The sequence below is a fragment of the Coregonus lavaretus genome (assembly GCF_964263955.1).
Source record: "Coregonus lavaretus genome assembly, chromosome: 20".
In the NCBI taxonomy this organism is placed as follows: domain Eukaryota; kingdom Metazoa; phylum Chordata; class Actinopteri; order Salmoniformes; family Salmonidae; genus Coregonus; species Coregonus lavaretus.
This window is the reverse complement of record NC_140007.1, coordinates 46,977,485-47,004,984: the sequence shown is the minus strand read 5'-3', so window position 1 is coordinate 47,004,984 and position 27,500 is coordinate 46,977,485. Positions and strand designations below refer to the sequence as shown.

Genomic DNA, 27,500 nt, shown 5'->3' with positions numbered 1-27,500 from the left:
GAGACCAGTCAGGATCGAGGGAAAGATGAACGGAGCAAAGTACAGAGAGATCCTTGATGAAAACCTGCTCCAGAGCGCTCAGGACCTCAGACTGGGGGCGAAGGTTCACCTTCCAACAGGACAACAACCCTAAGCACACAGCCAAGACAATGCAGGAGTGGCTTCGGGACAAGTCTCTGAATGTCCTTGAGTGGCCCAGCCAGAGCCCGGACTTGAACCCGATCGAACATCTCTGGAGAGACCTGAAAATAGCTGTGCAGCGACACTCCCCATCCAACTTGACAGAGCCTGAGAGGATCTGAAGAGAAGAGAAGAATGGGAGAAACTGTCCAAATAGGGTTAGTGTTAGGGCGTGCCAAGCTTGTAGCATCATACCCAAGAAGACTCTATGCTGTAATTGCTGCCAAAGGTGCTTCAACAAAGTACTGAGTAAAGGTTCTGAATATTTATGTAAATTTGATTGGTAAACGGTATTTGCTTGGTCATTATGGGGTATTGTGTGCAGATTTAATCCATTTTAGAATAAGGCTGTAATGTAACAAAATGTGGAAAAAGTCAAGGGATGTGAATACTTTCCGAAAGCACTGTGTGCTGTACGGTTAAGATTTCCCTTCACTGGAACTAAGAGGCACTATGCATTCGGGCAGGTAGCGTTCTCCTGGCATCCGCCAAACCCAGACTCATCTGTCAGACTGCCAGATGGTGAAGCGTGATTCATCACTCCAGAGAACACGTTTCCACTGCTCCAGAGTCCAATGGCGGCGAGCTTTACACCACTCCAGCCGATGCTTGGCATTGTGCTTGGTGATCTTAGGCTTGTGTGCAGCCAAGAAAACCCATTTCATGATGCTCCTCAAACAGTTATCCTATGACGGTGCCACGTTGAAAGTCACTGAGCTATTCAGTAAGGCCATTCTACTGCCAATGTTTGTCTATGGAGATTGCATGGCTGTGTGCTCGATTTTATACACCTGACAGCAATGGGTGTGGCTGAAATAGCCTAATCCACTAATTTGAAGGGGTGTCCAAATACTTTTGTATATATAGTGTATCTTGTGCTTGGATAGTTCCATCTGTGCCACTGACTTAGTCTGGCTTTAATTCCAGTTTGTCTACAAATTAATAGTTGATATGTTGGATTCACGTCTCCATCTCAACCTAAAATCTAAGTTAAAGAATATATGAATGCCCCTTAAATAAAGTTTGATTTGATTTAGTCCTATTCTTTAACTTTGATTCTTGGTTGAGATGGAGACTTGACTACAACACATCAATTAAATAATTTGCAGACAAACTGGAATTAAAGCCAGACTAAGTCAGTGGCACAAAATATACATCTCCTTCAAATGTTGATATCGGTTGAATTGACAACCAAACATAATTCAAATATCACTTTTGCAATACAGTAAATGGCCTATTAGCTTGTCGACAAGTTAACGACATGTTTGTAGCGCTTGTGATGTGTAGTACCGCCGTGCACACCAATAAACCGCATTCAAGGGTTGGACCAGTCTAGGTTTGGCTTGTATTAAAATAGACATAGGAATGAGGTAATATGATCAATCAATAATCAATATTCCAAGTTAGTACAGTTACCATAGAAAAAACTGTTAGCTCAGTTGGTAGAGCATGGCGCTTGCAACGCCAGGGTTGTGGGCTCGTTTCCCCACGGGGGGGGGGGGGGGGGGGGGCAGTATGAAAAATGTATGCACTCACTAACTGTAAGTCGCTCTGGATAAGAGCGTCTGCTAAATGACTAAAATGTAAAAAATATGTTAATTGGGGGGCATTGTGTTAATGATGGCGGATTGATTTCCAAGTTTTTAGTATACGTTTTTTCAAGATGAGTGATGAGAAGAGAATCGTATCTCGCTACACCCCAATATACGATGTCTTGAAATATGAATCGTCCAGCCCATTGGGTATCTCACTACACCCCCGCATGCCATGTCTTGAAATATGAATCGTCCAGCCCATTCGGTATCTCGCTACACCCCCATATGCCATGTCTTGAAATATGAATCGTCCAGCCCATTCGGTATTTCGCTACACCCCCATATGCCATGTCTTGAAATATGAATCGTCCAGCCCATTCGGTATCTCGCTACACCCCCATATGCCATGTCTTGAAATATGAATCGTCCAGCCCATTAGGTATCTCGCTACACCCCCGCAAGCCATGTCTTGAAATATGAATCGTCCAGCCCATTAGGTATCTCGCTACACCCCCCCCCCCGGGGCACGTCTGCTGGGAGGGGGTGCAGGTTTGATGAGAGGTGGGGAATGAAGGGGTGATGGGAGATGAGTAGAGGAAAGGAGAGAGAGAGAGGGAGAGATAGAAAAGTCAGAATGATAAATGATCCTGGCACAGTTTTCTTTTTTGGAGCGGAGACAAACATCTCTCATTTCCATCGGCTCGTCGTTGAATTGAGATGGCTCAGTGGTTTTGGTGCAAGGGGTTCTCAAAAAATTTCCACTCGACACCCAAATGACAAATTTGACCGCCCTTCCTTCCCGTGACCCAGATCGTCCTCCAACGACCCAAATTCAGAAGAAATTAGTGTGTGATTATAGATGTATTGTTACAGTGGGGAAAAAAAGTATTTAGTCAGCCACCAATTGTGCAAGTTCTCCCACTTAAAAAGATGAGAGAGGCCTGTAATTTTCATCATAGGTACACGTCAACTATGACAAACAAAATGAGGGAAAAAAATCCAGAAAATCACATTGTGGGATTTTTTATGAATTTATTTGCAAATTATGGTGGAAAATAAGTATTTGGTCAATAACAAAAGTTTCTCAATACTTTGTTATATACCCTTTGTTGGCAATGACACAGGTCAAACGTTTTCTGTAAGTCTTCACAAGGTTTTCAAACACTGTTGCTGGTATTTTGGCCCATTCCTCCATGCAGATCTCCTCTAGAGCAGTGATGTTTTGGGGCTGTCGCTGGGCAACAAGGACTTTCAACTCCCTCCAAAGATTTTCTATGGGGTTGAGATCTGGAGACTGGCTAGGCCACTCCAGTACCTTGAAATGCTTCTTACGAAGCCACTCCTTCATTGCCCGGGCGGTGTGTTTGGGATCATTGTCATGCTGAAAGACCCAGCCACGTTTCATCTTCAATGCCCTTGCTGATGGAAGGAGGTTTTCACTCAAAATCTCACGATACATGGCCCCATTCATTCTTTCCTTTACACGGATCAGTCGTCCTGGTCCCTTTGCAGAAAAACAGCCCCAAAGCATGATGTTTCCACCCCCATGCTTCACAGTAGGTATGGTGTTCTTTGGATGCAACTCAGCATTCTTTGTCCTCCAAACACGACGAGTTGAGTTTTTACCAAAAAGTTCTATTTTGGTTTCATCTGACCATATGACATTCTCCCAATCCTCTTCTGGATCATCCAAATGCACTCTAGCAAACTTCAGACAGGCCTGGACATGTACTGGCTTAAGCAGGGGGACATGTCTTGCACTGCAGGATTTGAGTCCCTGGCAGCGTAGTGTGTTACTGATGGTAGGCTTTGTTACTTTGGTCCCAGCTCTCTGCAGGTCATTCACTAGGTGTGGTTCTTGGATTTTTGCTCACCGTTTTTGTTATCATTTTGACCCCACGGGGTGAGATCTTGCGTGGAGCCCAAGATCAAGGGAGATTATCAGTGGTCTTGTATGTCTTCCATTTCCTAATAATTGCTCCCACAGTTGATTTCTTCAAACCAAGCTGCTTACCTATTGCAGATTCAGTCTTCCCAGCCTGGTGCAGGTCTACAATTTTTTTTCTGGTGTCCTTTGACAGCTCTTTGGTCTTGGCCATAGTGGAGTTTGGAGTGTGACTGTTTGAGGTTGTGGACAGGTGTCTTTTATACTGATAACAAGTTCAAACAGGTGCCATTAATACAGGTAACGAGTGGAGGACAGAGGAGCCTCTTAAAGAAGAAGTTACAGGTCTGTGAGAGCCAGAAATCTTGCTTGTTTGTAGGTGACCAAATACTTATTTTCCACCATAATTTGCAAATAAATTCATTAAAAATCCTACAATGTGATTTTCTGTTAAAAAAAATCTCAATTTGTCTGTCATAGTTGACGTGTACCTATGATGAAAATTACAGGCCTCTCTCATCTTTTTAAGTGGGAGAACTTGCACAATTGGTGGCTGACTAAATACTTTTTTTCCCCACTGTATAACTGCCGACCCACTTTAAGTCACTGCCAACCCATTGTTTAAAAACCCCTGCTCTACTGGATTTTCTCTAGTTGTGCTGCGTAACACTTGTACGATATTTGACATGACAGAATTTATATCATAACCGTAGACATGATACACTGGAAGAAAAAAAACATTATCCAAATGGATTTCATCCTTCGTTTATTCACACCGATGACAGTGTGGCTTTCAATTAGGTGTACCAGATATGTCCTTCATGATATGATATGATATATTCCTTATTTTACCCAAGCAGAAAATTTGACTCTTACAAATAGAGAGTGCTGCTGCTTCCACATAAATACATTAATACTTTAATACTTTATCCAAATACACAGACTTCACAATAGAGGAGTTGGCTGAGGACACAGATATCTGTACACGGCCCGGGTTTATAGAACGATGATGGCGTCCAAAATAGCAACATGTGGAGAGATAAGAGGATCAGATATCAGTGAATTTAATTATGTGTAAAATAAACATTATATTGTATATTTTCAGCGTACTAATGGATAAGATGGAGGGTTTCATTGGTCCTGGACCACCTAATCCTTCTAGGTAGTTTTTCTTCCTAGCCACTGTTCTCCTGCCTCGCCATTGCTTGCTCTTTGTGGTTTTAGGCTGGGTATCTGTAATGCACTTTATGACAACTACTGATGTTAAAATGTGATGAATTGATCCTGGTAGAATTGGTGTTTTGCTCCTCCTGGCTTTGATGGCTTAACCTAATAAGGTTTTACCAAGCATTTATGTAGACTTTATGAAGCATCTATGTAGGCTTTATGAAGCATTTATGTAGGCTTTATGAAGCATTTATGTAGGCTTTATGAAGCGTCTATGTAGGCTTTATGAAGCATTTATGTAGGCTTTATGAAGCATCTATGTAGAGTTCAAATATAATTTATGTAGGCTTTTGAAGCATTTATGTAGGCTTTATGAAGCATCTATGTAGAGTTAAAATATAATTTATGTAGGCTTTATGAAGCTTTTATGTAGGCTTTATGAAGCATCTATGTAGCCTTTATGAGGCATCTATGTAGGCTTTATGAGGCATTTATGTAGGCTTTATGAGGCACCTATGTAGGCTTTATGAGGCATTTATGTAGCCTTTATGAGGCATCTATGTAGGCTTTGTGAGGAATTTATGTAGGCTTTATGAAGCATTTATGAAGTCTTTATGAGGCACCTATGTAGGCTTTTGAGGCATTTATGTATGTTTTTTGAGGCATTTATGTAGGCTTTATGAAGCCTTTATGTAGGCTTTATGAAGCATTTATGTAGGCTTTATGAAGCATTTATGTAGGCTTTATGAGGCACCTATGTAGGCTTTTGAGGCATTTATGTAGGCTTTTTGAGGCATTTATGTAGGCTTTATGAAGCATCTATGTAGGGTTTATGAGGCACCTATGTAGGCTTTTGAGGCATTTATGTAGGCTTTATGAGGCACCTATGTAGGCTTTTGAGGCATTTATGTAGGCTTTATTTAGTGGTTGTGAAGGTGTCTTTAACCCTTAACACCAATATCTGTTACCTTATAGGGCAGGGATCATCAACTAGATTCAGCCGCGGGACGATTTCTTCTGGAGCGGATGGTCGGGGGGCCAGAACATAACGTATAGACCGCAAGAAGCCCAAACAGAGATAATATTGGACTAAAATATGAATATTGCAATCCCTTACATTTGTATGTGTGGGAATACTTGGGAACAGATTTCCTGAAATTAAAATCACTTGGAGCTGATTTCCTGCTGATTTTACAGTCTTTTATGTCCTACAATGAAAACACATTTTTTATTTTTTTGCTCAGAAAACTTGGGGGGGGGGGGGGGGACAAATAAAACCTTGGCCCGCAGGCCGCCAGTTGGGGAATTAGGTATTATGAAAGCTTCACTGTGGCGGTAGTAATGCCTGGGTGGTATTACGGGGTTAAACATTGAGTTCCATTCTCACATCTCAGGACCATTCAATTCAATAATTATTATTATTATCATTATTATTTAATTAGTTAATGGATTATACTGTCACGACTTCCGCCGAGGCTGCCCCCCCCCCCCCCGCCCCCCCCTCCTGGTCCGGGCAGGCTTCGGCGTTCGTCGTCACCGGAGTACTAGCTACTGCCGATCCCATTCTCATCACTCCACTTGTCATGTCTTGTCAATCACACACACCTGGTGCTCATTCCCCTAATTAGTATGTGTATAAGTGTTCCCTCTGTTCCCCTTGTCTTTGTGAGTGATTGTTTTGTTGTGAGAGCGTGTAGCTCGGTTGAGCTACTATTCACTGTGTTTATGCCAAGGTGGATGTTTTCCCTTGTAATAGTTTCGTTTGACGCTCGGGGCGTTTAATTTATGTAAACGGAATAAACTCTGGACTTCGGAATTTTACCTCCTGCGCCTGACTCCTTCTTTCACACCTCGTCACATATACAAAAGTATCAATGTACGCCAATCATTCAAGTTTTCTCTTGAGTACTCAATCTTCAACATTGAAGGGCCTTATTGAGGACCTGGATAACTACGACGCCATATGTCTGCCATCTGTCCGGTACAGTTGAAACCGGTATTCATCCGTGAAGAGCCCACTTCTCCAGCCTGCCAGTGGCGTTCGAAGGTGAGCATTTGCCCACTGAAGTCGGTTACGACGCCGAACTGCAGTCAGGTCAAGTCCCTGGTGAGGACGACGAGCTCGCAGACGAGCTTCCCTGAGACGGTTTCTGACAGTTTGTGCAGATTTTCTTTTTTTTTTAGTATTTTCAGATTTCATTATCAACAAATGCGGCAAAAAGTACTGTAAATGTCAAATGAACATCAAATCAACAGTGTAATGTTTGGATTCAGTCTTGTGTCAGGAGCTGTTGTGTCCTCAACTTTGGTCTAGTCATTTTCCCATAATCTCCAAAACTGTTACCAAAACTGTTACAATTGTTACCATCTGTAAGAAACATTTCAATTTAACCCTATCTATATTTAGCCAATTCCCACGAGTGTAAAGGGTTAAAGAAGAAATGGAAAGAATTACTCTGTCTGCCACCTATTAATAAACACGAATGGCTTAAAATGATTAGTATAAATTGAAAAATGTGTCAGTTTCACTTAAAGTCAAAAGGTTTGAGAGCAAAGCCGCATAAAATTAAAGTCAGTTGGGTATAGGTCTGTGATGTCCCAATACATTTTAGTCTTTTTTTTTTCATACTGTCCCCCCCCCGTGGGAAACGAACCCACAACCCTGGCGTTGCAAGCGCCATGCTCTATCAACTGGGCTACAGGAGGCAATGGTTTTATCAACCCATATATAACACAATAATTGACACAATTTAAACATGTGTTTTAAGCTGTTATAGAAAATACTTGCTACAAAAGAATGCTAAATATATGGGGCATTGAACAGTAAGCCTTGTGCAGAATCTGCCACGAGGAAACAGAATCAATAGGACATATTTTCTGGTACTGTCCATCGATGGATCACTTTTGGAGTCAGGTCCAGGAATAGTTGTTATCAGTGTTGCCAACTAATTTTCAGGGGAAGTTGCTAGAGGCAGGTCGATTTGTTGCTAAAAGTTGCTAAATGACGTTGTGATGTCAATGCGTGATGACGTCATTACGTAATAATGTAAAACTGCGTAATTACGTAGAATACACAATAACGTTACTGAAGTTGACTGGCAATCTCGGCGACAAATATGATTTAGTTTAGATTTGTTTGTTTATTATTATCACATATTTTTATTTGTAAAAGTAATATAAACACAACACATTTTATATGATCAAACATTTTATGTTTAAACACAACACATTGAATTATTGAACAATTACACATGACACATTATTAAACAATTACATTTGATTTATTTTCTTATTAACTTGTAAACCTACACATTCTGAACAATTATAGTTTTAACAAGCAACTTAACTCAAAATAATGATGGCATCTCTCTCCAGCTCTCTCCAGGTTGTTGTGCTGCTTGGCAGGCCTGCTGTCACGATCGTCAGGGAGAGACCAATGCGCAGCGTGATGAATGAACATGTTTACTTTATTAAATAAAGCACGACCAAAACAACAAAAGACTCGTAACGTCCACGGTGACAATGACGGAACAAAAACCCACAAACACAAAGTGAAAAACAGACAGTTAAATATGGCTCCCAATCAGAGACAACCAGCCAACAGCTGACCCTCGTTGCCTCTGATTGGGAGTCACTAAGGCAAACATAGAAAACAACAAACCAGAACCCCCAACATAGAAATAAACCACATAGAATGAACACACCCTGGCTCAACATATAGAGTCCCAGAGCCAGGGTGTGACAGTACCCCCCCCTAAAGGCGCGGACTGCGACCGCGCCTCAACCAGAGAAAAATATGGGAGGGCTGGGTGGGCACTCCTCCTCGGCGGCGGTTCTGGCTCCGGGCTTGCCCACCACCCTCCAATAAACCCCCCATAGCGCCCCTGGTCCGGTCTGGCCCCGCTGGCTGGAGCTGACCTGGACGTAGCAGGAGCGGCTAGCTTCAGCTCCGTTGGGGAGCAATAAAGCGGTACCTGATTTGGCACCGATGACCCAGGCACGGGTTGTGCCGGGCTGACGACGCGCACCCCAGGCTTGGTGCATGAGGCAGGAAAGGACCGGACCTGGCTGTCGATGCGCACCCCTGGCTTGGTGCGTGGAGCAGCAACGGGCCGGACCGGGCTGACGATACGCACCCCTGGCTTGGTGCGTGGAGCCGGAACGGGCCTCACCGGACTGATGACTCGCACCCCTGGCTTGGTGCGTGGAGCAGCAACGGGCCGGACCGGGCTGACGATGCGCACCCCTGGCTTGGTGCGTGGAGCAGCGACGGGCCGGACCGGGCAGACGATACGCACCCCTGTCTTGGTGCGTGGAGCCGGAACGGGCCTCACCGGACTGACGACTCGCACCCCTGGCTTGGTGCGTGGAGCAGCAACGGGCCGGACCGGGCTGACGATGCGCACCCCTGGCTTGGTGCGTGGAGCCGGAACGGGCCTCACCGGACTGACGAAGCACACCACTGGCTTGGTGCGGGATGGCAGGAACGGGCCGAGCCGGGCTGACGAAGCGCACCACTGACTTGGTGCGGGGAGCAGGAACGGGCCGAGCCGGGCTGACGAAGCGCACCACTGACTTGGTGCGGGGAGCAGGAACAGACCGGACCGTACTGGGGACACACACCACTGGCCCTACACCGGGATCTGGAACGGGCCGGACCGGACTGGTAACACACCCCAGTACCTCTCGCCGTGCCTCTCTACCTTCCATCCCCTCTTCGACCAGTGGCCCCCGTAACCTGGCGGCCTCCTCTGCCAACCCGCTGGACCGCTCTATCGCGGCCTCCTGCTGCCCCGACGTCGTGAGCCCCCCCCTAAAAAATTTCTGGGGGCCTCTCCTCCCCGTGGGCCAGGCCTCTATCGTTCTGACCCAACTCTCGCTCTTCTGCCCCCAAATCCAGCCATTCTGCTCTTCATTAGGCTTGACCCAGTCTCTTCCTCCACTGTTCCCAAGTCCATCCACTCTGCTCTTTACAAGGCTGTACCCAGTCGAGGTTGCCACGGAGATCTGCAAGCGATTCCCCTGGCGATGGCTCCTGGACACGCTGCTTGGTCCAGTTTTGGTTGGTTTTTCTGTCACGATCGTCAGGGAGAGACCAATGCGCAGCGTGATGAATGAACATGTTTACTTTATTAAATAAAGCACGACCAAAACAACAAACGACTCGTAACGTCCACGGTGACAATGACCGAACACGGAACAAAAACCCACAAACACAAAGTGAAAAACAGACAGTTAAATATGGCTCCCAATCAGAGACAACCAGCCAACAGCTGACCCTCGTTGCCTCTGATTGGGAGTCACTAAGGCAAACATAGAAAACAACAAACCAGAACCCCCAACATAGAAATAAACCACATAAAATGAACACACCCTGGCTCAACATATAGAGTCCCAGAGCCAGGGTGTGACACCTGCTGATTGGCTGGCCTGCTGATTGGCTGGCCTGCTGATTGGCTGGCCTGCTGATTGGCTGGCCTGCTCATTGGCTGGCCTGCTGCTGCCTGTGCACGAGCTGAGCGCTTGCTGCTGACGTCACTCACAATGCACTTTTGCAGCCAGCCAGGCACGTGTGTTTTGACTGAGTGTGTGACAGAGAAATTCATTTTTTGTGTCATTTAGAGGGAAGATGTGTGCATTTTAGCGTTTGAGTCACTTTTCAAAAGTTGCTAAAAGTTCCAAATACATTTTTAAAAGTAGCTACATTTGTTGCTAGTTGCTGTAAAAAAAAAAGGGTAGTCTGAAAAGTTGCTAAATCTAGCAACAAAATTGCTAAATTGGCATCACTGGTTGTTATGTCATAACATCAGGGTTCAGAAGGACCTGCAAACTGTGTCGATAAGAGATCTGAAAAACCACGATCAGTCAATGGGAAATATCATTATACTCTTGGGTAAAGGATTCATTTTTAGGGCAACATCAGTATAAATGTTACAAATAGGGATGTTCAGGACCCTGATTGGCATTATACTGGGAAACATGGGTTAATCTGTGGACATGGGAGGGTTGGAGTTCAGATCAGAATGGCATTATACTGGGAAAGATGGGTTAATCTGTGGACATGGTAGGGTTGGAGTTCATATCAGAATGGCATTATACTGGGAAAGATGGGTTAATCTGTGGACATGGTAGGGTTGGAGTTCAGATCAGAATGGCATTATACTGGGAAACATGGGTTAATCTGTGGACATGGGAGGGTTGGAGTTCAGATCAGAATGGCATTATACTGGGAAAGATGGGTTAATCTGTGGACATGGTAGGGTTGGAGTTCATATCAGAATGGCATTATACTGGGAAAGATGGGTTAATCTGTGGACATGGGAGGGTTGGAGTTCAGATCAGAATGAATGGTTGGTTGGCTGCTGTAATACAGAGCCATCACCATCGTCACCATCGTCACCATCGTCACCATCGAACATAATGAGGCTTTATAAAGTGTCTATGTTGCTTTATATACAGTTGTAGGCGGAAGTTTACATACACTTCGGTTGGAGTCATTAAAACTCATTTTTCAACCACTCCACACATTTCTTGTTAACAAACTATAGCAAGTTGGTTATTACATCTTCTTTTTACATGACACAAGTACTTTTTCCAACAATTTTTTACAGACAGATTATTTCACTTATATAATTCACTGTATCACAATTCCAGTGGGTCAGAAGTTTACATACATTAAGTTGACTGTGCCTTTAAACAGTTTGCAAATCAATCCCAGAACAACAGCAAAGGACCTTGTGAAGATGCTGGAGGAAACAGGCACAAAAGTATCTACAGTGGGGAAAAAAAGTATTTAGTCAGCCACCAATTGTGCAAGTTCTCCCACTTAAAAAGATGAGAGAGGCCTGTAATTTTCATCATAGGTACACGTCAACTATGACAGTCAAATTGAGGAAACAAAATCCAGAAAATCACATTGTAGGATTTTAAATGAATTTATTTGCAAATTATGGTGGAAAATAAGTATTTGGTCACCTACAATCAAGCAAGATTTCTGGCTCTCACAGACCTGTAACTTCTTCTTTAAGAGGCTCCTCTGTCCTCCACTCGTTACCTGTATTAATGGCACCTGTTTGAACTTGTTATCAGTATAAAAGACACCTGTCCACAACCTCACACTCCAACAGTCACACTCCAAACTCCACTATGGCCAAGACCAAAGAGCTGTCAAAGGACACCAGAAACAAAATTGTAGACCTGTACCAGGCTGGGAAGACTGAATCTGCAATAGGTAAGCAGCTTGGTTTGAAGAAATCAACTGTGGGAGCAATTATTAGGAAATGGAAGACATACAAGACCACTGATAATCTCCCTCGATCTGGGGCTCCACGCAAGATCTCACCCCGTGGGGTCAAAATGATCACAAGAACGGTGACCAAAAATCCCAGAACCACACGGGGGGACCTAGTGAATGACCTGCAGAGAGCTGGGACCAAAGTAACAAAGCCTACCATCAGTAACACACTGCGCCGCCAGGGACTCAAATCCTGCAGTGCCAGACGTGTCCCCCTGCTTAAGCCAGTACATGTCCAGGCCCGTCTGAAGTTTGCTAGAGTGCATTTGGATGATCCAGAAGAGGATTGGGAGAATGTCATATGGTCAGATGAAACCAAAATAGAACTTTTTGGTAAAAACTCAACTCGTCGTGTTTGGAGGACAAAGAATGCTGAGTTGCATCCAAAGAACACCATACCTACTGTGAAGCATGGGAGTGGAAACATCATGCTTTGGGGCTGTTTTTCTGCAAAGGGACCAGGACGACTGATCCGTGTAAAGGAAAGAATGAATGGGGCCATGTATCGTGAGATTTTGAGTGAAAACCTCCTTCCATCAGCAAGGGCATTGAAGATGAAACGTGGCTGGGTCTTTCAGCATGACAATGATCCCAAACACACCGCCCGGGCAACGAAGGAGTGGCTTCGTAAGAAGCATTTCAAGGTCCTGGAGTGGCCTAGCCAGTCTCCAGATCTCAACCCCATAGAAAATCTTTGGAGGGAGTTGAAAGTCTGTGTTGCCCAGCGACAGCCCCAAAACATCACTGCTCTAGAGGAGATCTGCATGGAGGAATGGGCCAAAATACCAGCAACAGTGTGTGAAAACCTTGTGAAGACTTACAGAAAACTTTTGACCTGTGTCATTGCCAACAAAGGGTATATAACAAAGTATTGAGAAACTTTTGTTATTGACCAAATACTTATTTTCCACCATAATTTGCAAATAAATTCATTAAAAATCCTACAATGTGATTTTCTGGATTTTTTTTCCTCATTTTGTCTGTCATAGTTGACGTGTACCTATGATGAAAATTACAGGCCTTTCTCATCTTTTTAAGTGGGAGAACTTGCACAATTGGTGGCTGACTAAATACATTTTTTCCCCACTGCATATCCACAGTAAAACGAGTCCTATATTGCTCAGCAAGGAAGAAGCCACTGCTCCAAAACCGCCATAAAGGAGCCTGACTACGGTTTGCAACTGCACATGGGGACAAAGATCGTTCTTTTTGGAGAAATGTCCTCTGGTCTGATGAAACAAAAATAGAACTGTTTGGCCATAATGACCATCGTTATGTTTGGAGGAAAAAGGGGTGCGCTTGCAAGCCGAAGAACACCATCCCAACTGTGAAGCACGGGGGTGGCAGCATCATGCTGTGGAGTTGCGTTGCTGCAGGAGGGACTGGTGCACTTCACAAAATAGATGGCATCATGATGAAGGAAAATTATGTGGATATATTGAAGCAACATCTCAAGACATCAGTCAGGAAGTTAAAGGTTGGTCGCAAATGGGACTTCCAAATGGACAATGACCCCAAGCATACTTCAAAAGTTGTGGCAAAATGGCTTAAGGACAACAAAGTCAAGGTATTGGAGTGGCCATCACAAAGCCCTGACCTCAATCCTATAGAAAATGTGTGGGCAGAACTGAAAAAGCATGTGCGAGAAAGGAGGCTTACAAACCTGACTCAGTCACACCTGCTCTGTCAGGAGGAATGGGTCCAAATTCACCCAACTGATTGTGGGAAGCTTGTGGAACCCGAAACGTTTGACCCAAGTTAAACAATTTAAAGGCAATGCTACCAAATACTAATTGAGTGTATGTAAACTTCTGAATAAATTCTTAAAATAAAGTGGTGATCCTAACTGAACTAAAACAGGGAATTTGTACTAGGATTAAATGTAAGGAATTGTGAAAAACTGAGTTTAAATGTATTTGGCTAAGGTATAGGTAAACTTCCGACTTCAACTATATTGTCAAGCAGTGCACCTATTTTATCCAGATACTGACTGTTAGCACTCGGTGGTCTATAGCAGCACACCAAAAGAAGATGCTTCAGATGAAGCAGGGTAACCTGCAACCACAACACTTCAGCAACATTTGACACGAGATCCTCTCTGAGCTTTCCAGGAATACAGGAGCATGTATCACTTGTTACCCAACCTCTGTGTGGGTGCGCACGTTACATGACATTGAAAATGTCAGCGGTTGCCAAGGAACCAGACAACCTTTGTAAACACCTGTTGTTTCATAACTCTTCTCAATTTATAGAATCAATGGAGACTGGAGAAGGATATTGGCTATTGGGTTTGACATTGAATGACACAGGCAGTGCAACAGTGTACGGCTGTCTGCAATCTCTGACAAAACAAGGAAGAAATGAGATTGAATTGCCACGTCGGTGAACTGTCATTTGCTGAGAGGGTCTTCCGTTTTCTCCCCTGACTCCTCTGAATGGGCAAATGACTCATTCGACGAGGAAGAGGAAGAGGAAGGTAATCCTTTAAATGGGTGCAATTCAAAACTTTTTAATGGCTCGTCGTTCTTTTCATCCCCTTCTTTTCTATGTGGGAATATTGAGAGCTAAAAGCTGAAGAGATGTTGGCCTGCGTCCCAAATGGAGCCCTAGTCCTGTAGTGCACTACATAGGAAATAGGGTGTCATTTGGGAGACAGCCTTGAATTATTATTATTTTTTAAAATAAAGCCTTTATTCAGCTTTTTTCCCTCTCTGTGGGAGATCTAAGTTGGCGCTATGTTGAAGTGGGACTGAGAACCCGTCCAGAAGCAGATGTATCTTCATGAAGGATCTTTACTGTCTCTCTCTTAATCATTATCTTAAAAACACTATCATGCGTTGCAGTGCTCGCTAAGCAATGCATGCCTGCCTGCTTCAAAACACAGCGTTAACTTCAGCTACTCATCTTGCTTTTCTTAATTAGTCCATATAGCCTTTTACAAAATGGCTGACGGATGATTTGGTTTTCAGTGTAATGGATTGGATGTGCAATGACTGCGGAGCTAGACTCAGTCACACATGTCTGGGGCAGGTAGCTTAGTGGTTAAGAGCGTTGTGCCAGTAACCGAAAGGTCGCTGGTTCTAATCCCTGAGCTGACTTGGTGAAAAAAAAAGCTGTAGATGTGCCCTTGAGCAAGGCACTTAACCCTAATTGCTCCTGTAAGTCGCTCTGGATAAGAGCGTCTGCAAAATGTAAATGTATAATGGTCTCTGTCAATAGAGTCCCATATATTAGTACTCCTTCCTCGGCTGGTGCGAGGGTGGGCGGGCATGTGTCTATTTCTTAGATGAAATATGGAGTCTTTGCTGTGGATTGAAATGGCAGTCCTGCTGTGGTATCCATGCACATTGTCTGAATGATTAAATCTAACTGTTAATATTTGAAACGTGTGTGTGTGTGTGTGTGTGTGTGTGTGTGTGTGTGTGTGTGTGTGTGTGTGTGTGTGTGTGTGTGTGTGTGTGTGTGTGTGTGTGTGTGTGTGTGTGTGTGTGTGTGTGTGTGTGTGTGTGTGTGTGTGTGTGTGTGTGTGTGTGTGTGTGTGTGTGTGTGTGTGTGCGCGTGCACACACATTACCGTATGGACAGATGAAAAAGAATCAGTTGAACCTGTCTTCCTCCTGTTTAATGGAGTTTCATGGCTACAGCAATTATATAAGATACTGTACATCATAAGAGATGATCATTACATCACTATAGATCACTATAGGTGTCCTCTCAGCTAGGGTGACTGGTCAAAAGGAGCCATTTGGGACGCATCTGTCTACCAGTTAACCAAATGACCAGAAATTAATTTCGTGCCAAAGTTATTTAGACTTGAAATGTATGGAGATGAATGAGAATGATGAAGCTTGGAGATGCAGGAATGGGACCTGTGATGGTATGTCTGTCTGGAGGCAATGGTAGAAAGATCTAAACTGAGGCTATCATGCAGCAAGCTCTCTGATAATATCTCCAACTACATCAGAATACTGCAGCTACCACACACACACACACACACACACACACACACACACACACGCATGCACCAGGGCTGGCCTCCATGGAGACACAGAGAGCTGGATGACAGCCAACCACTGCAGTCACTCACAGCTACTTCACTGTCTCCACTGCTACCACACTTTCTCTACTGCTACCCCAACTGTATCCACCTTCTCCACTTCTACCACACTTTCTCCACTGCTACTCCACTGTCTCCACTGCTACTCTACTGTCTCCACTGTCTCTACTGTTTCCCCTGTCTCTACTGTCTCAACTGTCTCCACTGCTACCACACTTTCTCCACTGCTACTCCACTTTCTCTCCATCTCTCTTCTCTTTCCATCTTCCATCTCTCTCCTCTCTTCCATCTCTCTTCCATCTCTCTTCTCTCTATCTTCCTCCTGACTGTTTGATTTCTGTGCTCTACCTGGTTTGCTGATCATTTGATTTCACTGAGAGAGAGAGCGAAAATAGAGAGAGACAGAGATAGAGTGATGGAGAGTGAGAGACAGAGCGAGGAAGAGGGAGAGAGGGAGAGAGACTGAGAGGTGGTTGAGCAGAGAATCGAAATATAAATCATAGTATTTTTTTTTAAACGGGTGTCATCTGTTAGTAAATGAAATAGCCTTCATTAGGATAAATACTATTAAGAGGCACATCATGGTTTCCCCTTCTCACCCTCAATACTTATTCACAGTAATATCCCTAGCCACTGCTGAAACCACCCATCTCTCTCTCTCTCCCTAACTCACTCTTTCTTCGCTGTGAAAGATGGTAGTGTTTGTGTTCTTGAAGTAGACAACGGCAAATCGTTTCCTCTGTTGCAAAAATACTGAATCTTAGAGGAGTCGAGGAGTCGATTCCTAGCGGACTCTAAGCTTGACACACAGAAATGCGAGTCGACACCGAGAGTCGGCGGGCAAGAAGTCAAAGAATCGATTATTTTGGAGTCGACTCCCCACCACTAAAAATAAGTGTGTAAACGGTGTGTAAACGGTGTGTAAACGGTGTGTGAACGGTGTGTAAACGGTGTGTGACCGGTGTGTAAACGGTGTGTAAACGGTGTGTAAACGGTGTGTGAGCGAACTGACAACTGGAGAAACAAAGGAGTGAGAAGCTGTTCAGATAAAAAATAAAATAAGTTCATGCTAAAGTGAGTAGTTCATTTTAGATGTTTTATTTATCTTAGTAACTAGAATCAAGAATGTTAGCTAATTTGGCCAGCAAATATGGGAGTAAAAGCTAACTGGTAACGTTAGCCTAGCTAGCTAACAAATAACGAAATTGCCTTCCCTTCAAGGGGATCAAGCCTCAAGGTGACAGCTAACATTTTTTAAAAATAATTAGGCATATTTTATTTGGATTACTGGTTAATATAAGCTAGCTAGCTAGCAACTTCCAGTTAGTTTTCTTGTCATGAGTGAAGCAGGTAGAGTAGCTAACTTGTAGTATGGTTATGTGAAATTACAATAGTTACTTGCAATATCAACACAATTTTGATTAATGAATTGACAGTTTGGAGTGGATTGCTGCTGACAACCCATTTGCAACCATCATCCATAACAAACTGGGCATTTCATTTTTTATTTAACTAGGCAAGTCAGTTAAGAACAAATTCTTATTTACAATGACGGCCTACCCCAGCCAAACCCAGACGACACCGGGCCAATTGTGCGCCTCGCTGTGGGACTCCCAATCACAGCCGGGTTGTGATACAGCCTGGAATCGAACCAGGGTCTGTACTGAGATGCAGTGCCTTAGACCACTGCGCCACTCGGGAGCCGTTGAGGTTTTCTGTTAAATAAATAATATAGTTGTAGTACTCCCGAGTGGCGCAGTGGTCTAAGGCACTGCATCGCAGTGCTAGCTGTGCCACTAGAGATCCTGGTTCGAGTCAAGGCTCTGTCGCAGCCGGCCGCAACCGGGAGACCCATGGGCGGCGCACAATTGGTCCAAGGTAGGGGAGGGTTTGGCCGGCAGGGATGTGGGTTCGTTTCCCACGGGGGGCCAGTATGAAAAAATATATATATAATAATAAACGTATGCATTCACTAACTGTAAGTCGCTCTGGATAAGAGCGTCTGCTAAATGACGTGAATGTAAGTTGATGTTTAGCAAAGATTAGCCTACGTTTGTATCTCTACAGAAGACGAGCTCTGGATTTACTATGCTGCATTTTTTAAGCAGAGATGTGTAGCAACTTGGATTAAATATGACGATGTTTGACTTTCCGTGCCTTGTAGCCTAATACTGAGTATGGTCCAAATGTATGCTCAGATATCTCACCTTCACGTGAAGAAGCACCATGATTTTCAGTGCCTGAACAGGTAAAATAATTTGGCCGCTGGACATATTATTATTATTTTTTTTTTTTCACCTTTATTTAACCAGGTAAGCCAGTTGAGAACAGGTTCTCATTTACAACTGCGACCTGGCCAAGATAAAGCAAAGTAGTGCAATAAAAACAACACAGAGTTACATATGGGGTAAAAAAAACATAAAGTCAGAAATACAACAGAAAATATATATACAGTGTGTGCAAATGTAGCAAGTTATGGAGGTAAGGCAATAAATAGGCTATAGTGCAGAATAATTACAATAGTATTAACACTGGAATGCTAGATGTGCAAGAGATTATGTGCAAATAGAGATACTGGGGTGCAAAAGAGCAAAATAAATAACAATATAGGGATGAGGTAGTTGGGTGGGCTAATTTCAGATGGGCTGTGTACAGGTGCAGTGATCGGTAAGGTGCTCTGACAACTGATGCTTAAAGTTATTGAGGGAGATAAGAGTCTCCAGCTTCAGAGATTTTTGCAATTCGTTCCAGTCATTGGCAGCAGAGAACTGGAAGGAATGGCGGCCAAAGGAGGTGTTGGCTTTGGGAATGACCAGTGAGATATACCTGCTGGAGCGCAGACTACGGGTGGGTGCTGCTATGGTGACCAATGAGCTAAGATAAGGCGGGGATTTGCCTAGCAGTGATTTATAGATGGCCTGGAGCCAGTGGGTTTGACGACGGACATGTAGTGAGGACCAGCCAACAAGAGCGTACAGGTCACAGTGGTGGGTAGTGTATGGGGCTTTGGAGACAAAACGGATGGCACTGTGATAGACTACATCCAATTTGCTGAGTAGAGTGTTGGAGGCTATTTTGTAAATGACATCGCCGAAGTCAATGATCGGTAGGATAGTCAGTTTTACGAGGGCATGTTTGGCAGCATGAGTGAAGGAGGCTTTGTTGCGAAATAGGAAGCCGATTCTAGATTTAACTTTGGATTGGAGATTCTTTATGTGAGTCTGGAAGTTGAGTTTACAGTCTAACCAGACACCTAGATATTTGTAGTTGTCCACATACTCTAGGTCCGACCCGTCGAGAGTGGTGATTCTAGTCGGGTGGGCGGGTGCTAGCAGCGTTCGATTGAAAAGCATGCATTTAGTTTTACTAGTGTTTAAGAGCAGTTGAAGGCTACTGAAGGATTGTTGTATGGCATTGAAGCTCGTTTGGAGGTTTGTTAACACAGTGTCCAATGAAGGGCCAGATGTATACAAAATGGTGTCGTCTGCGTAGAGGTGGATCTGAGAGTCACCAGCAGCAAGAGCGACATCATTGATATACACGGAGAAAAGTGTCGGCCCAAGAATTGAACCCTGTGGCACCCCCATAGAGACTGCCATAGGTCCAGACAACAGGCCCTCCGATTTGACACACTGAACTCTATCTGAGAAGTAGTTGGTGAACCAGGCGAGGCAGTCATTTGAGAAACCAAGGCTATTTAGTCTGCCAATAAGAATGCGGTGGTTGACAGAGTCGAAAGCCTTGGCCAGGTCGATGAAGACGGCTGCACAGTACTGTCTATTATCAATCGCGGTTATAATATCGTTTAGGACCTTGAGCGTGGCTGAAGTGCACCCGTGACCAGCTCGGAAACCGGATTGCATAGCGGAGAAGGTACGGTGGTATTCGAAATGGTCGATGATCTGTTTGTTAACTTGGCTTTCGAATACTTTCGAAAGGCAGGGCAGGATGGATATAGGTCTGTAGCAGTTTGGATCTAGAGTGTCATGACATTAATCATGAGTCAGATTTAGCCCATTTTCGATCAGACATACGAGGATGAATATTACATTTCATGTAAGGAAATGAAAAAAAAATTTCATCTATTGAAATTATGCATTTTTTGAGAAATATGAATACATACAGTACCAGTCAAAAGTTTGGACATACCTACTCATTCAAGGGTTTTTCTTTATTTTTACTATTTTCTACATTGTAGAATAATAGTGAATACATCAAAACTATGAAATAACACATATGGAATCATGTAGTAACCAAAAAAGTGTTAAACATTTTTGATTCTTCAAAGTAGCCAACCTTTGCCTTGATGACAGCTGTGCACACTCTTGGCATTCTCTCAACCAGCTTCACCTGGAATATTCCCACATATGCTGAGCACTTGTTGGCTGCTTTTCCTTCACTCTGCGTTCCAACTCATCCCAAACCATCTCAATTGGGTTGAGGTCGGATGATTGTGGAGGCCAGGTCATCTGATGCAGCACTCCATCCCTCTCCTTCTTGGTCAAATAGCCCTTACACAGCCTGGAGGTGTGTTGGGTCATTGTCCTGTTGAAAAACAAATGAGAGTCCCACTAAGCGTAAACCAGATGGGATGGCGTATCGCTGTAAAATGTTGTGGTAGCCATGCTGATTAAGTGTGCCTTGAATTCTAAATAAATCACAGACAGTGTCACCAGCAAAGCACCCCCACACCATCACACCTCCTCCTCCATGCTTCACGGTGGGAACCACACATGCGGAGATCATCCGTTCACCTACTCTTGATCTCACAAAAACACGGTGGTTGGAACCAAAAATCTCAAATTTGGACTCATCAGACCAAAGGGCAGATTTCCACGGGTCTAATGTCCATTGCTCGTGTTTCTTGGCCCAAGCAAGTATCTTCTTATTATTGGTGTCCTTTAGTAGTAGTTTCTTTGCAGCAATTCAACCATGAAGGCCTGATTCACACAGTCTCCTCTGAACAGTTGATGTTGAAATGTGTCTGTTACTTGAACTCTGTGAAGCATTTATTTGGGCTGCAATCTGAGGCTGGTAACTCTAATGACCTTATCCTCTGCAGTAGAGGTAACTCTGGGTCTTCCTTTCCTGTCTTGGTCCTCATGAGAGCCAGTTTCATCATAGCGCTTGATGGTTTTTGCACTGCACTTGAAGAAACTTTCAAAGTTCTTGAAATTTTACGGATTGATTGACCTTCATGTCTTAAAGTATTGATGGACTGTCATTTCTCTTTGCTTATTTGAGCTGTTCTTGCCATAATATGGACTTGGTCTTTTACCAAATTGGGCTGTCTTCTGTATACCTGGTCACAACACAACTGATTTGCTCAAATGCATTAAGAAGGAAAGAAATTCCACAAATTAACTTTTAACAAGACACACCTTTTAATTGAAATGCATTCCAGGTGACTACCTCACGAAGCTGGTTGAGAGAATGCGGTAGTATAGTGGACAGTATAAATTATATTATACAGATGAAGTCGGAAGTTTACATAAACTTAGGTTGGAGTCATTAAAACTAATTTTTCAACCACTCCACAAATTGTTAACAAACTATAGTTTTGGCATGTCAGTTAGGACATCTACTTTGTGCATGACACAAGTAATTTTTCCAACAATTATTTTACTTATAATTCATTGTATCACAATTCAAGTGGGTCAGAAATGTACATACACTAAGTTGACTGTGCCTTTAAACAGTTTGGAAAATTCCAGAAAATGATGTCATGGCTTTAGAAGCTTCTGATAGGCTAATTGACATAATTTGAGTCAATTGGAGGTGAACCTGTGGATGTATTTCAAGGCCTACCTTCAAACTCTGTGCCTCTTTGCTTGACATCATGGGAAAATCAAAAGAAATCAGCCAAGACCTCAGAAAAAAAATTGTAGACCTCCACAAGTCTGGTTCATCCTTGGGAGCAATTTCCAAATGCCTGAAGGTACCACGTTCAGCTGTACAAACAATAGTATGCAAGTATAAACACCATGGGACCACGCAGCCGACACACCGCTCAGGAAGGAGATGCGTTCTGTCTCCTAGAGATGAACGTACTTTGGTGCGAAAAGTGCAAATCAATCCCAGAACAACACCAAAGGACCTTGTGAAGATGCTGGAGGAAACAGGTACAAAAGTATCTATATCCACAGTAAAATGAGTCCTATATCGACATAACCTGAAAGGCCACTCAGCAAGGAAGAAGCCACTGCTCCAAAACCGCCATAAAAAAGCCAGACTACGGTTTGCAAATGCACATGGGGACAAAGATCGTAATTTTTGGAGAAATGTCCTCTGGTCTGATGAAACAAAAATAGAACTGTTTGGCCATGATGACCATTGTTATGTTTGGAGGAAAAAGGGGTGCGCTTGCAAGCGCCCCGCATTCTGTGGGGGTGATTTGCTGCAGGAGGGACTGGTGCACTTCACAAAATAGATGGCATCATGAGGAAAGAAAATTATGTGGATATATTGAAGCAACATCTCAAGACATCAGTCAGGATGTTAAAGGTTGGTCGCAAATGGGTCTTCCAAATGGACAATGACCCCAAGCATACTTCCAAAGCTGTGGCAAAATCGTTTAAGGACAACAAAGTCAAGGTATTGGAGTGGTCATCACAAAGCCCTGACCTCAATCCTATAGAACAGGGGTGTCAAACGTCCGGCCCGCGGGCCGGATCAGGCCCGCAAACGGGTTTAATCCGGGCCGCGAGATGATTTTGTAAAGTATAAAAATGAGCTGCAATTTTTCAATAAAATAAACTGCTGTTCCAATTGTGTCCACTGGATGGCGCAATAGCAATTGTGTTAAGCAAGCAAACTGTTTATACCAGGGCAGAGCAAATAGGTCAAGCAAGTGCAGCCAGTCCGGATGAGCTACTTTGTTTTGGTCGCGATATTTATTACGGCTTCTACTTTTAACATTATGTGCTTTGGCACCCTCATTGCCCCAATATGTCTCTGTCAAAAAAGAGAAAAGTGGATGCAGAGTGTTCCAAGAAAAATTGTCATCCTTCTATTTATTCACGGAATTGAATGGGAAAGCTGTATGTTTGGTGTGTTCACAGCATGTTGCATTGCTGAAAGAATATAACCTTCGTCGCCACTATGTGAGTCTTCATGCCGACAAATGTGACAACTTTCAAGGACAGCGGAGAAGAGAGAAGGTGAATGAACTGTTGGTGGGTCTGAAGAAACAGCAGTCTGTGTTTACTCACAGCCGAGACATCAGTGACGCTGCAGTGAAAGCTAGCTACCTCATTGCTAATGAAATCGCAGTGGCTTCAAAACCATTTAGTGAGGGTGAATTTGTAAAAACATGCATGATGAAGGCAGCAGAGATTGTGTGCCCTGAAAAGCACCAGGCTTTTGCAAATATCAGCCTGACAAGAAACACAGTTGCAGACTGGATTTCCGATCTTTCAGTGGATTTGGACAGCCAGTTGAAGCAAAAAGTAAAGTCATTTATTGCGTTTTCGGTTGCAATTGATGAAAGCACGGACATTACAGATGTTGCACAACTGGCCATTTTCATCCGCGGAGTTGATGACACATTGACCGTCACCGAGGAGTTCGTGGAGTTGGTGCCGATGACAGATACAACGACAGCAGCTGATATTTTCACTGCACTCGTCGGCGCGCTGGACAGGGTCGGAGTGGACTGGTCCCGTGCTGTCAGCCTGGCTACAGATGGTGCGCCCTCAATTATCGGGAAAAAAGCAGGCGTTGTGACAAAGTTCAGAGAGAAAGTGCAATCTGCAAATGGAGGATGTGATTTTTGGACTTTTCACTGTATTTTACACCAGGAGGCTTTGTGTTGCAAGTCATTAAAGATGGATAACGTCATGAATAAAACAAAGCTGCGCTCAAGGCTCACGCACAAGCACTTGAATCACATCCTGAAGTTGGCTGCCACTTAGGATGTGACGCCTGATATTGATGCGCTGGTGAAAGCTAAAAGATGCCAGGTATCAGGAGTCAAATAAACTATGCAACCCCACTTAAAGTGCTGCATGAGACACCCTGATATAATTCTGTGATCTGTGATATACTTCTGTGAATCACTGAGGCATTGTGTGTTTGTGTGTTGTTTGTCCTCAGAATTTCAAATAACTTGAGGTGTTTTATGATTAATAGTGATGTTGTGCTTTTGGACACACTGTCCTCAGGCTCCAGCTTTATGTTTATATGTTTTTATGTTGATGTGCTATTGTTTTTAATTGATTTTATTTTATTTGTATATTTAACCTATTCTTGACTCTGTGGTTCTTGCACTTGTTTGGGGAACAGGATTTAATTATTTGTATCTACATTTCTGCCTGAGAAATGACACCCTGATATAGTTCTGTGATCTGTGAAACAGTTATGTGAATCACTGAGGCATTGTGTGTTTGTGTGTTCTTTTTCTTTAGAATTTTCAAATAAACTTCAGGTGTTTTATGATTAATAGTGATGTTGTGCTTGTACTATTTTGGACACACTGTCCTCAGGCTCCAGCTTTATGTTTTATGTTGATAGTATTAAAACAAAGAAAACAATCTGAAGTTGTTGTTTTTAAGTTATATATACCTTGATTTTTCCGGTCCGCCCCACTTGGGAATAGATTTTCCTCCATGTGGCCCCTGAGCTAAAATGAGTTTGACACCCCTGCTATAGAACATTTGTGGGTAGAACTGAAAAAGCGTGTGCGAGCAAGGAAGCCTACAAACCTGACTCAGTTACACTATCTCTGTCAGGAGGAATGGGCCAAATTTCACCCAACTTATTGTGGGAAGCTTGTGGAAGGCTACCCGAAACGTTTGACCCAAGTTAAACAATTTAAATGCAATGCTACCAAATACTAATTGAGTGTATATAAACTCCTGAACCACTGGGAATGTGATGAAAGAAATAAAAGCTGAAATAAATAATTATCTCTACTATTATACTGACATTTCACATTATTAAAATAAAGTGGTGATCCTAACTGACCTAAAACAGGGAATTTTTACTAGGATTAAATGTCAGGAATTGTGAAAAACTGAGATTAAATGTATTTGGCTAAGGTGTACGTAAACTTTCGACTTCAACACCTCACACCTCACAATACCTCACATGCGACTCGTAGTGAGACTAAGCAATTAGCCTATTAAAATGATTTTCTGACTGATTATGGTTTCACGTAAAAGGCATGAAGCTTAAGTTACATAGCATTACAGGCATTACTCTAAGCATGATCAGAGAGATGCCTAGGAAATTAGAATTCATTGTACAACCTTCCTCCGTGGACTGGATACAGGATAAGAGAGATATCAACGGCATTTAATTCCATTTATAACATCTGAACCCAACACCAACCACCGTTGACCAATCAAATGATACCAAGTTTACAGTAACCTAAACACGCCCAGGCCCAATCTCCACAGGGTGTCACAGCATTTAAAGGCTTGTGTGATGAGGGGACGACACCAATGTAAATGAGACAGAATTCCCGAGAAGACAATATATAACCCCTTTGCGTAATAGAGTACATCAGAGTTCTCCTTGTATAGATACAAGTAACCACAGAGCTTCATACATCCACATAGAGAGCATCAGAGTTATCCTCAGTGAACACGTTTCAGATAGATACCAGACATGGATACCATGGGCCTCATTCCATCACAATAGTCAGTCCTCTGGATACCGTAACAGAGAGATACATTTTTTTTTTTGCCCCTCAGAGAGGGAAGGTGCTGACTAGTCCTTGGGCATCGTCCTTCGTTGCTGGATCATTTCCCATGCAGGTCCAGCGGACAGAGAACACATAAATTAGGGCTGAGCATACAGTAGCAGGGGGTATTTCTGTGGTCTGTATTGGATGCGTGTAGAAACAGTCCCATTACAGAGAATATCCTAGCGCCGCATATGAAATGAAGGACATTAGTATCTGGAGCACGTCTGCTCCTTGTATCTAATAAAATGTCAGATATCCGGAAAGATATAGATAAAGATATCCGCTGATATTGACCCTTTTGGCACAGCGCAGTGTGTAATCAGGCTGTGTAGAGGCTCATATAGATACTCCCTAAAGGAGGGATGCAGAGGAGACATTCAATATTCTCTCTGTAGAAGAGACTCTCTGCAAATCTTCAAAATGCGTAGAAGCAGTGGATAGGAGGGAGGGAGGGAGGGAGGGAGGGAGGGAGGGAGGGAGGGAGGGAGGGAGGGAGGGAGGGAGGGAGGGAGGGAGGGAGGGAGGGAGGGAGGGAGGGAGGGAGGGAGGGAGGGAGGGAGGGAGGGAGGGAGGGAGGGAGGGAGGAGGAGGGTGGTTGAATTTGACCACATTGAGATATCTTTCCTTTTTAAAGAGTGTGAAAAAGCCTTTGATTTGTTAAAATAGAAAATGTAAAGTCAGTTTGTTCTCTGCTGTTGCTGCTGCTGTGGTCTGCTGGTCCATTTCAGTCTTCATGACAGTCTTCATTTAGTTCATCTCAGTTCCTACAATGTGATAAAAACCTCCCACCCAGCTGACCCTGCTTTCAATTGAAAATGTAACAGATTTACTAAGGGTTTCTTCTGACAGCAACAATATGAAGCAATGGGAACATGTTGTGGGTATGGAACTATAACAAGACCTGTTACATAAGAAGGGCTGGATCTATTTTAAACCCTGTGTTACCAAGCAGGCCATTAACAAAATCCCCTAATCGACAGACCGATAGATAGATAGATAGATAGATAGATAGATAGATAGATAGATAGATAGATAGATAGATAGATAGATAGATAGATAGATAGATAGATAGATAGATAGATAGATAGATAGATAGATAGATAGATAGATAGATAGATAGATAGATAGATAGATAGATAGATAGATAGATAGATAGATAGATAGATAGATAGATAGATAGATAGATAGATAGATAGATAGATAGGATGAAAGCCTATCGAAGGTGTCAGACTAGCTAGTCAGACGCTGGAAGTAGGTCTTAGGTTTACTTGTCTGGGGCTAATATACAAATGTGTGCTGTTGGGGGTACTGGAGGACCAGAGTTAGGAACCACTGACCTAGCTGACGCAATAACGTCTCGTTATAAAATCGAAACCGGAAACCTGCAGTGGCTTCCAATCTATAACGTGAAAATATCTCCTCTCCTCTCCTCTCCTCTCCTCTCCTCTCCTCTCCTCTCCTCTCCTCTCCTCTCCTCTCCTCTCCTCTCCTCTCCTCTCCTCTCCTCTCCTCTCCTCTCCTCTCCTCTTCTCCAGGTACACTAAGATGAAGACAGCCACCAACATCTACATATTTAACCTGGCTCTGGCTGACTCCCTGGTCCTCGCTACCTTACCCTTCCAGGGAACAGACTTGTTCCTGGGCTTCTGGCCGTTCGGTAACGCCCTCTGCAAGGCCGTGATCTCCATCGACTAC

At 43.5% G+C, this 27,500-nt stretch overlaps 1 protein-coding gene across 1 annotated transcript in view; it reads left to right on the top strand.

The window, feature by feature from the left end:
• Positions 1-27,500, top strand: part of LOC311148043 (nociceptin receptor-like) — a gene marked incomplete at both ends in the record, with an annotated part of 67,163 nt that overhangs the window by 30,660 nt on the left and 9,003 nt on the right. The window contains one exon of the mRNA XM_084184932.1: positions 27,341-27,500. This exon is cut by the window's right edge and continues 196 nt beyond it. Within this exon, the coding sequence (XP_084041058.1) occupies positions 27,341-27,500 (160 nt within the window). The remainder of the gene's footprint in view (positions 1-27,340) is intronic.